Source organism: Staurois parvus, unplaced genomic scaffold (assembly GCF_062004578.1).
Source record: "Staurois parvus isolate SC_StPar_1 unplaced genomic scaffold, SC_StPar_1.0 ptg000014l, whole genome shotgun sequence".
In the NCBI taxonomy this organism is placed as follows: Eukaryota; Metazoa; Chordata; class Amphibia; order Anura; family Ranidae; genus Staurois; species Staurois parvus.
The window spans coordinates 14,191,165-14,204,204 of record NW_028317810.1 but is presented as its reverse complement, the minus strand read 5'-3'; the positions used below and the strand labels follow the sequence as shown (position 1 = coordinate 14,204,204).

The 13,040-nt window shown below is 40.2% G+C and overlaps 1 protein-coding gene across 4 annotated transcripts in view; it reads right to left on the bottom strand.

Moving 5' to 3' along the window:
* Positions 1-13,040, bottom strand: part of OSBP2 (oxysterol binding protein 2) — a 344,220-nt gene that overhangs the window by 20,197 nt on the left and 310,983 nt on the right. For all 4 annotated transcript variants that reach the window (XM_089677503.1, XM_089677518.1, XM_089677527.1 and 1 more), the window contains 4 exons: positions 12,168-12,288; positions 11,908-12,011; positions 8,731-8,826; positions 3,349-3,533 (listed from right to left, as the gene is read on the bottom strand). In XM_089677503.1, the coding sequence (XP_089533629.1) occupies positions 3,349-3,533; positions 8,731-8,826; positions 11,908-12,011; positions 12,168-12,288 (506 nt within the window). The remainder of the gene's footprint in view (positions 1-3,348; positions 3,534-8,730; positions 8,827-11,907; positions 12,012-12,167; positions 12,289-13,040) is intronic.

Genomic DNA, 13,040 nt, shown 5'->3' with positions numbered 1-13,040 from the left:
ATGACTTCATGTGTTTCATGCTTTTTCTGGGTCACTTTGCTAGATGTCTGCACCCAAGTTACAACAGTGAAATTTACCATTAAAAACCACTGCAATCAGTTAAACCTAGCTGAAACATCACATATTTGTTCTCATCTGCACCTGATGTATTGTTATATATGCAAAGAGTAATGCTGTAAGAGTAGGATTAAGAACTAAAAAGTAAAAAAAAAATAATTTGGGCTTCTCATTGAAGGCGCTAGCAGAACATTGTGCTCTCTGCTAAATATACACAAATCAACATTAATATCATGATCATAACATGACCACTCACCTAATATTGAGTAGGTCCCCTTTTGCCATCATAACAGCCGTGGCCCATTGAGCCATGGACTCCAGTAGACCTCTGAAGGTATGCTGGGGTACCAGGCACCAAGCTGTCAGTAGCAGGTCACTGCTTTCACTGTCTTGCCTTCTTAACATAACCTGGGGCAGACTGGCAAATCATGGGGCCCCCTGTGTCTCCACCAACACTCAAATGTAACAGAAAATGACATTCTACATACACACAAGCACACCAAAGATGCACCGTCCATTGAAATTGGAACCGCACCAAAAATGGACTTAGGGTTAGTTTTTGGGGTCACGTGCCAAAAATATGCTTGTTAAGGAGTCGGCACTTGCCAGCATGCTTAACAACCAGTGAAGATCTGATTGTTAAGGAGTCGTATGTACTGGCTTCCTTAACAACCAGCGGATAGGTAAACAAATGCACTCCTGCAATCCCCCTATTCCCCGCCTGGTTAACATGGGAGTTGTACATTCTTGCATCCAACTCCTCCAGTCCAGCCACCCCCTGCCTCCTCCCCTCCCAGCTGATGCTCCAGATTGACCCCTGACGATGTCTCTCCGCTGCCTCCTCCTCCCCTCAGGTGGTAGCATCGCTCCCACTAACTATTGAGGAAGTGCCTTATCACTGGTTGTTAAGGATGCCGGTGGGTTGATGCTCCTTAACAACCACCCACCAGTGTCCTTAACAACCAATGAATAGCTTGTTGTTAAGGTGCCGGCAGCCAATGGCATCCTTACAAGCTTCTATTCACACATATGGGCTGTAATGCAACACATTTAAAACACTAAATGCAATTTTAAAAATGCATAGTGTATTTTAAAAGCACTGCAGTGTGAAAGCAGCCTAAAACTAAACACAGCAAAGCTAAAACTGGCTGACACTAAGTTGTCTTCTCCTAAACTGGCTTCGGGAACTTATTAGCTGGAAGACAATAGAACACATGAGAGAGGCGCCAAGGAGCCTACTGTAGTAAGCAGGGTTTTTTTAAGATAGATTTAAAAGCAATAAATATGCACTCAAAGTTCTGAAGCTATGCTATGTCTGCATAATGGAAAGTTATGGCCGAGGTGGATGGATAGGGCAGCTGTATGAACACAGGACGCAGAGCTGTAACCGCTGTAGAGCTGGAAATCTCCACAAGATGTTGAAGGAAGTAGACTGCTCTTCCAAACAGTGTCCCTAGTTTCATTAAGCCTCAGGGTGGTGCATGCAGACGGGGAACATTTCCCTCTGTTCTATTCACCACTGATCCTGGACCCAGGAGCTCTACAGTATCAGCAGCAGCAGCGGTTACAGTGTCCAACCGGCTCTGCATTCTGTGTCCATACAGCCGCTCCATCCATCCATCTCGACCATAGAATTTCCATTGGTAGGTCCTAACCAATGCAGGCCAGGAACAGCTGCAGTTGTGGGGATACTCCGACAGAGTCGTCCAGCCATTACAATTTGGCCTTTGTCAAATTCACTGACATCCTTATGCTTCCCCTGCTGCTTTCAACACATCAAATTCAGGGAGAACATGTTCACTTGCTGCCTAATACATCCCACCCACCTTAATGTGCTATTGTCACAAGATAATCAATGTTATTCAATATACCTGTCAGTGGTCATAATGCCATGACTGATCAGTGTATGTTGGCCTTCTTATCTTATGTATTTTGTCCTAATACAAAAAAGCAGAGTTTCAAAGGCAGCTTAACGAGACAATAGCCACTCTTACTTCATCTCCCATCCTAACAAAGCAAGTATAAATGTAATTAAAAAAGGTTATGATGAGGAAACGGCAGTCTTTTGAAATCTCACTTTTTAATCAACTAGTTTACCAAACTGGTTTACCAAACACATTTAAACATCATCACTCTTAGTCTAAGTTTAGATGTGCGCCCCCCCCAACCCCCCCCTTGCAACAACTGGTAGCGGCCAGAGGTGTTTACACTCCGTGGCTGTAACTCTTCATAGCTGTGGCAAAACCTGCCCAACATGCCACGATTGGTGGGTGGCAAGCCTGCCAAAAGCAACCAATTCAAACAAACAGGAAAGTATTGCATGCAATTGTGGCACTTTGGCAGCAAAAATGGGTTTAAAACAGGCAGTGAGGAGGTGTCACATCGTCATCTCACTGCCTGTTAATCACCTGTGAAAAGTGATTTGAAAGCAGAACACTCTTCAGAGGCATGGTAGTTTTAGATGCATATCTAAATATACCCTAAAGTGCAGTTGTGCCCAGACTATGGACATAAAACTATTTACATTTTCCTACCAAACAGCAGATAGCTTTAAATCAAACACTAATCTATATAGCTGCTTGTAATGTGAGGCATATAAGTCTCAAAAATAATCAAAGATTACAACAGAAATTCTGAAGTCAGTTTCTAACAGCATGGAAAAACACCTGCTGTTTGTTTACATCAGAAAGCTGGCAGGCTGCCAAGCTTTTCCCTCCATAGAAAAAAACTAAGATTTTTGTGCCTCTGTTGTGAATGTTGACAATGAATTTCTCCAACACGCCTATAGTGACAGAGGTGAATAAGGGCTTATTTTAAAGTGCTTTTTCTTCTTGTTTATAATACGTGAATATTTTGTGTCCATAGTTTGGGCAGAGGTTTACTTTAACATTTTCTTTTTTGAAATAAACCTGGCTTGAGAGAAACTCAAGGGCTGCAGATGGTGACCTTAAGGCTGACAAGTGTCTCATACAGTGTCTCTCAGTTCACCCATGTGATACCCCATGTGATTATAGAAGCACATCTGCTTAAAAATATTAGTGGAAAATATTCATATTTTGTCTTTGAAGTCCCTGCTGCTAGCTGGTATACCTAAGAAGGTGGAGCAGAGGGTCATGTTTCTAATCTAGTCATCTTCAAACTGATTACAGAAAGAATATCTGTTGCTATGGTTTATTGTGCTTTGTACTTCATAAATGAACATACCTGTAGTGCTCACTTATACACTTCCTTGGAAAAGAAGGTTAAAATAGAATTTATTCTGAACTGACAGTCCGTGCTGTGAAGACTTACGGTAGAGGGTATTTCTTCCACAATAGCTTTGGCGGAAGGGTTTGGTAGACGGTCTTCTGCTTGCCTTCTCCACTTCCATTGCCTTGACTGCTCTGCACAATCTTTGCACATTCCATCTTTTCATCCCATGTTCCTGACAGAACATAATGTGCTTTTCCATTTGCATCAGTCACAACTCCAGTGACCTAAAAGAGATCAGACCAGTCAGCTTTACTTTTATTGTCCCACTCCCAGCCCAGTAAAAAAGAAAAAAAAAGGAAAACTGTGAATGTTGCACATGACCAGAAGCTGGAGGAAACACATGTAGGTTTACCAACCCTGATACACTTTAGGTGTATCAGGTGTATCAGGAAACACTTTAGGTTTACCAGCCCTGATACTGGATTAGCACTGGTCCATAAACAAATATTATCAACTCCAAGCAAAGGTAACATTCTCTCATCCTGGAAAAGTTCCCTAACAGCATATGGAACACAGTCCCCTGGTGGACACGTTTGACCACTGCATTGGTATATTACAAATATTTCTATGTTTTCATATAATTATATATTTTTTATAATAAAATATGTATAATCATTAAATATATTTAAAGGTAAAGTTCACCTGTGGAACATGTTACATGTTCCACCCATATTTAGGTTGAAACATGTACCATGTTCCAGCTCCTGCCTTCTCTCCCCCCAACACCCCCTCTCAAGACAGCGGGTAAAGAATCCTCTCCCCGCACCCACTGTCACAATTTGAAAATAGCGCAACTGTGCTCACATGACTGCGTAATTTATTCACAGGGCTCCGTGAATGAACTACAAGTACCATTGGCTGTTACGACCAACGGCTGGTAGTTCTCAATGAACTACATGGGTGCTGGTGAGCACTCTCATAGTTCATTGATTCTTCCTGCAATTCAATTGCAATTCTCCTAATCCAGCCGATCTGGGTGAATCCCTGAGCAGGGAATCCAGTGCCGGTCACTTTAAAGTAAGACAGTCTTTCTAATATGATTTCCCATCAGAGTGCTCCTTCCCCTATCTGGCCCAGGGGGTGCAGGTTTAATCACTCTTCTCCTGTGTTGCTGGTGGGTCAGTGGCTGCTACCAAGACCTCTACCATATGGGCCCCCTCCTAGGCTCCTGCTCTGCAGCTTCACTTCCTCTCCATCTTGCACCCAAACTCTCCTCCTGCTGAACAGGCTCAATTACTCTTAAAGGCTGTCCTGGCCACTTGCTGAGCCTCCTGTTGGGGATTGGCCAGATGCTCTAAGAGTACAGACCAGCCACTCCTCTCCTCCGCCCACTGCTTCTAGATCTTTCTATAAAAGTTATAGAGCAGGGGGAAATCCCAGAGAGCTGGTCTGCAGAGCTTCTCAGTGCTGACCTAAATTTGACCCACCTTGCTATCACCCAGGCTGCTACTCAGCCTCTATCTAACAATTAAGGCTAGAGCTCCCCCTAGCTAACTAGGAGGGTTCTACACAAAATAAACGGCAGATTTGTGGTCATATTTAGAAAATATCTTCACATATACTTCCAGGTCATCTTCTTCCGCTCACGCGTGGTACTGCTACACGGATTTTCAACAAGCGACAGAAAAATGTTTATTCAGATAAGAAATGGCAAACTTTTCCATGTTCGAATAATTGGTCATGTTATGAAAATGTTCGTTTGATTTTCTACTTGTGTTATCCCAGCATTATTCTCTACTATATTATAATTTCTTTACTCTATAACTGCATGCCATAGGAAGTAGCTGATGCACACCATACAGGAAAGTAGATTATGAATGCCATATTGGAACTAGATGATGTACGCTGTACAGGAAGTAAACAATGTAGACCATATAGAAAGTAGACAATACACTAACAGCCCCAAACTACGTCACCGACCTGATATCCATCTACCACCTAACACGCACTCTCCGCTCCTCACAAGACCTCCTACTCTCCAGTTCCCTGGTCTCCTCCTCCCATGCCCGTCTCCAGGACTTTTCCAGGGCTTCCCCCATCCTTTGGAACTCGCTACCCCAATCCATCAGACTGTCACCTACCCTCCTCACCTTTAGGCGCACCCTGAAAACACATCTCTTCAGAGAAGCCTACCCAGCCCTCACATAATTGCTGATCTTCTCCACTCTTCCCACCACTCCATCCCCCACAGCTATTTCCTCCTGTACTACTCTCCCCTCCCTCCTAGATTGTAAGCTTCAAGGAGCAGGGCCCTCGAACCCCTCATGTATCGCATTGCATTGTTACTGTACTGTCTCCCACTATATTGTACAGCGCTGGGCAAACTATTGGCACTATATAAATACTGTATTATAATAATAATAATAATAATAATAACAGCACCACCAACTTGTCCTATTCACATGAATTTATTACAAAGGTACAGAATGCCTTGTAACTTGACAATTTGTATCCAGGAAATTTCATTAGCACAGGACATCAAGCTGTATGAATGAACTTTATTTTATTTGGAGTAATTTTTTCACTTCTTTTTTGAACAAGTGACAATAAGGTAGTTGGCCTGTTATATTCCAGGCTTTTATACATACAACATTTCTTCCAGCTGCTGCAAAATGCTAGCTAAAGGAGAAGTAGGTTCAAAGCTCTTTTGGCCCTACTTCTCCTGTGGGTCACTCAGTTCTGCGCTCCTGTGACATGTATTCAGTCAACATCAGGGTAAAGTCTACTGTCTGCTGATGTCACTGGGCCAGTCAAGGCTCCAGAGAGATCCTAACTTTAATGTCGGGATCCACTCAGATACCTGGGCCAGCAGCTGGCTCAGCCTCTCAGTGAGCTGTTGAGATACTTGGCCAGAAGCTCCCATCCCCTCCACAGCCCAGCGCTCCAATGAGTGTTGGATGGGGAGAGCAGAGAGCCGGTAACTGACAGCGATCAGCAGTCTTTGAATACTCAGTTCTTAGCGACGGGGGACAGATGCTGCTGCACTGAAGGTGCATCTATCTAGGTATGTATGTTTGGTTTTTTTTTCAATTCCTGAACTTCTCTTTTAAAAGGGAGGTTACATGTGAAAAACAACTGTATGTTCACTCTGTCCTCAGTGGCAAACAAAGCTGGTCTTTGAATACTCAGTTCTTAGCGACGGGGGACAGATGCTGCTGCACTGAAGGTGCATCTATCTAGGTATGTATGTTTGGTTTTTTTTTCAATTCCTGAACTTCTCTTTTAAAAGGGAGGTTACATGTGAAAAACAACTGTATGTTCACTCTGTCCTCAGTGGCAAACAAAGCTGGTTGCATCTGAACAGTCTTCTAGTTACCGTAAATGATGGGCCAGAAAAGCATTGTAAATATCAAATTTTTTCTAGCCTTTAGTTGAGGCCAAACAAGATCTTACCTCAGATAACTGTGTGGCAGCTGGCACTGTCTCCCAGAGAAGAGTTTCTTGATCCCTCCAACATACACACATATTTGCTGATCTGAGTGTTTTGTAGTAAAATGGATTTTTAGGGCTTAAGATGGTATCACACATTCTATGTAATCAATACCTTAGAAATGTCACTATATAGACTTCTGTCACTCAAGGAATACAATATTGATGTATGTGTTGACACATATTGTGCTGTAATCACATACCTTACTGTGACAGGAATCAGGATCCTACTGCTTATATTAATTCTGTTGACCAGAAATAAATCTATATCTTAAAAAAGCAATAGAACAAAGCAAATGTAATTGGCAGACATCTGTTAGATTTATTAAACTCACAAATTAATTCCTTGATCCAGTTACACTATAATCTTAGCAATATATTCAGAAGGAAAGATCGTGTAAATGCCAGGCCACCCCTGTCTACAAGAAGCCTTGTTCCGCAAAACACACACTTTTAATGGTAAGCAAACAGAGACACTGCTGGGAAAAGTATGTACATGTTTTATTCTACAAAGCAGCAATCAGCATGGGGCAACTGTGTCAATGCCTGCTGGGGTTCAATGCATAGTGCTTGATCAGTCTTGCTAGATGTAATTTCACTACACCTACATAGATGTTCTGTAACCCTTTCATGACTGGAGGTAATTAAAGCCCAGGTTAACTTTAGCAGAATAAGTATGTCTCTTTGACTAGTTAATATAACTACCATAAGCTGAACATTAGTCTAAAACATTTTAAATGCAATTCAAATATTTCTTGATGATAAATCAAGATATGATATTATATTGTGATAAACCCAGTAAAACAACACTTAACTTAAGCATTTGTACCTGTGTAATTATGTTCTACTTTTTATTGACTTAATTTTATGCTATATACTGTAAACCTGCAACATGTTCGGCAGCACAGTGACTAAATGGTTAGCACTTCTGCCTGGCAGCATTAGGGTCGCTGGTTCAAATCTCGACCACGGCACCACCTGCCTGGAGTTTGCATGTTCTCCCTGTGCCTGCATGGGTTTCCTCCAGGTACTCCAGTTTCCTCACGCTCTCCAAAGACATGCTGGTAGGTTAATTGGCTCCTGTCTAAATTGGCCCTAATATGTGTATGTATGAATGTGAGTTAGGGACCTTAGATTGTACACCCCTTGAGGGTTAGGGACTGATCTGAATGTACAATATATATATGGAAAGCGCTGCGTAAATTGATGGCGCTATATAAGTACCTGAAATAAATAAATACATTTAAATGAGATTTTCAAGCCTCCTTTGCAGCTGAGGACAGAAGTTATGTGATCACTTACTAAAAAAAAAACAAACACAATAAAAACAGTGTATTTATGATTTTTTTATCTATACACAAATGTTTTCCCATATATAGCATACTGTATTCAAATGTTATTTTGTTGTGTTTGCACTCTTTATATTCTGACCTCAATATAACCAAAAGTTTCAAGCCAGGGGGTTCTCCTGGTTAAAGGTTTACAGTGGTGTCAGCAGGGATTGAGCTTTCAAAGCAGGTTCAGGACAGACAGGGAACCCAAAATACTCAGTGGCCCTTATGGAGGTAGCGCTACACTGTCAAGCTGGTATCTGTTGCCTACACCTGCTTTTGCTGCAATTCTCACATTCAAACTGAAGCAGCGCCTCTTTTCTGCCACAAGATGCCCTCAGTGAGCTAAATGATGGCTGACATCTCTCATCTCTCTGTCACTCTGCTTTCTCCTTCTGTTAGCATGCTTCCTGTCAGCACATGAACTAATTGGCTCTTTGTGTTGCTTATCCCTCCCCCAGCCTGAACTTGTTGTACAGGGACTGGAATAGGCTGATACTAAGTTAGGTTCACACATTGTTGAGCAATTAGAAAAAAATAATAATATATGAATGAATACCAAACCTGTTTCTTTTATATTTACCCTAAGTTCAGTTTTTAAGATTCATACATGCCACAGAATGCATACATGATTACCACAGCATATATTCTGCCACAATACCTTTCTTGCAATGTCCCTTGAGAAGTAACTGTATGGGGTGAATTTCATTTGGCATTTGTCCTTGGTTTTATAGTTTGTAATTTCAATATCTCCAGACTAAATAGGAAAAAAGAGATAATAAATACAAAGTGTATGTTTAAAATTGAAGAAAATAACAACAAACAAAACGTCAACCACACAGCATGTGACAACCATAGCAATTGATCTTATTTACTGTGAAAGCTGCTCCATTAGTTTATTTCAAGTTGAGAAAGTCATCATGTCTTATCTATCTGCTGCATCTTAGAAGGCAATCGGTTGTGGCAGCAACAGAGCCTGTGTTCAAGAACCAGCTGTATAGTTTACACAGCAAAGAACGGATGTTTTCTTCGCATTGTGCCAGGCCAGTGTCCCCAAGTGAGTGAATTTTGGTAGCTCTCCAAACCTTCTATTATAGCTAAAGAATATTGGTGGAACTATTTGATGCGAGTCTTTCTGAAGATCTTCTACATATTTTTTGCACATTATGAAAACTAGAGTTTCTTGAGGCTCCATTCACACTTGACAAATTGGAATCGCTGGCAGATTTGTTGTGGTTCTACCCCCGATTCCAAATCACGGTAAAATCGTGGTAATATGCAAGACGCATATTTGGATGACATTCATTCTTAATGCCACCCCAAACGTACCGGTAATTTGATTCTGGCACGACTTTCGCACAGAAATCACAGCAAAATGCGCCTTTAAAAATCATGTGAAGCTCGTTGCCCATAAAAGCAACAGAAGCTTCTTTGGGTGACAAACATGCATAGGGCAGCCTATTTCTACTCCCACTGGCCATAGTCTGGCAACCCTAAAGTCTGAAGGTATTTGATATTTCTATCCTTCACTTTGACCATTTTTTAAATAAGTTGTCAAATTAATCTGGGAAGTGAGTTGAGCCACTGAGATGTGTTGTTAAAAGTGTGAAGCACAGGCACTTTACCCCTAGGGGGTTAAATGCAGATATAGACTTGAATTGTTTCTTATCCAATTGTTAATTGAAGGAAAGAAGTGTGGTCAAAATTATAGACGAATCCAACATTGATTTATTTATATACATTTTATAATTAATTTTGATTCATTTTTTATTTAATTTATATATATATTTTATATATTTTTATTTGATTATTTATTATATTTGTGTTAATTATGGTTCCATATCAAAGATTTAATAATTAATATTGTTATTTAAATTGATTTTTAGGATTGTTTTTTCATGTATTATGTCGATTTTAGAGGTAAAGATATTGCATTGTGAATGGTAGCCGTAGGATTCTGATCGGGAAGTGAATTTGCAGTAGAAGTGATCAGAGGAGTCTCTTCCATTAAAAGCAGCGAATAAAATAAGTGGGAGGAGTAATGGGAAGATATATCTTGAAGCAGGAACCGGAGATCAATGACTGTGATAACGTCCTGGAGGAGGGGCGAAATGCGTTGACGCAATTTCCGCTTCTGACGGAGGCTTCGTGACGTCACATCCAGTGAGTGAAACGCATGCTGGTTTCGGCGTTCCAGAGCCATTTTGTTGGAGAGGAGAGCACATCTCCATAGACTGCTGCCAGTCCACTTGCTAATGCAGATGTGATTTGCTATTTTGCTTCCATGGATTAAAGTTGATGGATCTGTTATTTGCCTGAGGAGTCTATACGTTCAAAAAGGCTTGCAAAAATTTTTTAAAAATGTGAGCTAATATGGGCATCAATTTTTTCATTATTAAAAGGTTTATACAGTATCACACTATTGGTGTTTCGGTTATCTCTTTTGCATTGCTATCCATCTATGGGTGATCGTTTGGAGATTGTCAAGCAAGGATTTCCTGAGTGGAATCCATTTGTGGAGGTTATACCCCACCTTTAAGCCTGTTTGACTCTTAAGCCACATCAGCTAAGAGTCCATTTCATCTGGTGAGTGCAGGCAGGATTGGAAGTCACAGATGCTATGGGCATGTTGGAAAGTTTTTCTGATTGGAGCACAATATTCACTACTGATTTGGGACTTTTGGACTTTTTTTTATTAATTTAATTCATTATTTATTTTTGTACATTTTTATTTATTGTTTAATTAATGTATTTATATTTTTTTTTGTGCTGCTGTTTGGTCACACTTCACCAGATTGGATATGAAGATTGCTGCCACATTTATTCACATTTGTGGTATTCACTGCTCAAACACTATATGGTGTATGAACTTACAGCTGGCTACATTTGATATATTATTTAATCTATGTTATATGTTATGTAAATATATAGATGAGTCACATTGTATGTATTGGCACTGTATAATTTATGCACATTATTATGTATACTTTTTATATATAAACTTTCAATTTTTTATCTAACTTTCCTTTTAACCTCCTGTAGGACAGCAGAATTTAGAAGTGTGCAGTAAACAAAAAAAGGCAAAAGGGTCCTATGGAGCCGACTTTGCACGAACCAGCTGGGAGCTGTGTGTGTCAACAAAAACCCAGGCCACTCCTCTCTTCCCTTCTCCTCTCTCCCCAAAGCTAACAGATAGACAGCTGATGTCCCTTGTGACTTGGTACACAGTGTGTGCTCTTCCCATCAGGAAGTTCAGGGAAGCTGTGCTGATGGATCTGAAGCCAGCGCCAGTGAAGATTAAAAATGTAAGTGATTAACACATAAACTAAATAATAGCACTGGGGGATTTTTTTGCCTGGTAGATTAAAGCACTTTGGTGTTGATTTAGTAAATGCAAATAGATTGCACACTTTTTAAGTGCAGTTGCACTCTGCAAGGGCATTTGCTCCAGAGCTTAGTAAATGAAATGATGCTGAAGCTGAAGATGAAGCTTCACTTTGCACAGAATAACCAATCACATGTAAAAAAAAAACATTTTTGCCTGTACATGATTGGATGATGGAAGTCAGCAGAGCTTCTCCTCATTTACTAAGCTCTGGAGCAAATTTCCTTGCAGAGTGTAACTGCACTTGCAAAATGCACAGTCTATTAGCCTTTAGTAAATCATCCCCATTGAGTGTTTAATACACGTTTCACTTTCAATACCTTTTTTTGAGTAAATCTTAGGTGAAAAACATAATGTAAGAAAATGTTTTGAAATAGCCAAGAAAATAGTAGACAATACACGTTTAATGGCAACTACATTCTTATTTAAACTGTTTTGATATAGTAAACTAACCTGATCTATCCAGAGCTTTCCCACAATGATATTATGGACAGTTGATGTGACTTTCTTCCAAACGTAATGGTTTCCACTGGAAGGGAAGTCCAGATGAATGTCCCCTGAATAAAGACACAGAGATTGTATTCAAAATTTAAGAAACATTTGTAGAAATTCACTTTAACAATGTATACTATTAGTCTTGAAATTTGTTACTTCTCACAAAGCCTTTTTCAGTTGACACAAAATAAAACCCATCCGTTTTTTCCGTGCCTTACCTAATGGCATAATTGAGAGATATTTGCCCCTGAATTTACTGGCAATGGTAATTTCTTGCCATAAAGTCCACCCATTCTTGGAGTAAACATGATGCGCAGCAGCTGGCGGATGGTGACTGACCTGCCAAAAATAACATTAGATTATTAACCAAATGCATATACTGCAACTGTGTTTGTGTTTTGCATAATGATCTGATGTGGATTACAAAGGACAAACAAAACATTAAATGACAGTTATGACAGCCTTGTCTGTTTTTTAATTTTTGTCAGAATACAGTATGTGACAGCCTATTTTACTGTAGTTATTTCTCCAGAGTAAAAGGGTTATGCGGAGTTCCATAATAAGAAAGGTACAGAAATCACTGAAATGAATATTATAGCTTCCAAATCCTACCTACTGGTTTGCTTGAGCCACCCACACCGCATGTTGGTGTTATATCTTTCAATTCAATGTTATAAGTTGCAATGTGTTAATACAGCTGGATAAAACAAAAACTGTGTCTGTCTTCATTTCTGGCTGCAAAGTAACAAAATGTGATTATTTTAAAAGTGGGGGGGGGGGGATTCTTTTCTATACCCACTGTACATGGCAATAAACTATCACCTGTCGCAGGGTTTCATGGAATTCTAGGGGTTGCTCCAGAGGTTGCTAGGGGTTCTTTGAGCAATGAGCAATTTCTGCCTCTCAGATAAGTTCCCACTGTCACCATTAATCTTTTTAGATTTCTGTAAGGGGCTAATTCTTCTCATTGACCACAATTGTGAGGAGCATTCTTCCCACTAACCATCACACTAATATATCATGAGTCATAAATATACTTGATTTAGCAGGGGTTCTCTGAGATCAGAAAGTTATTTCAAGGGTCCCTTTGA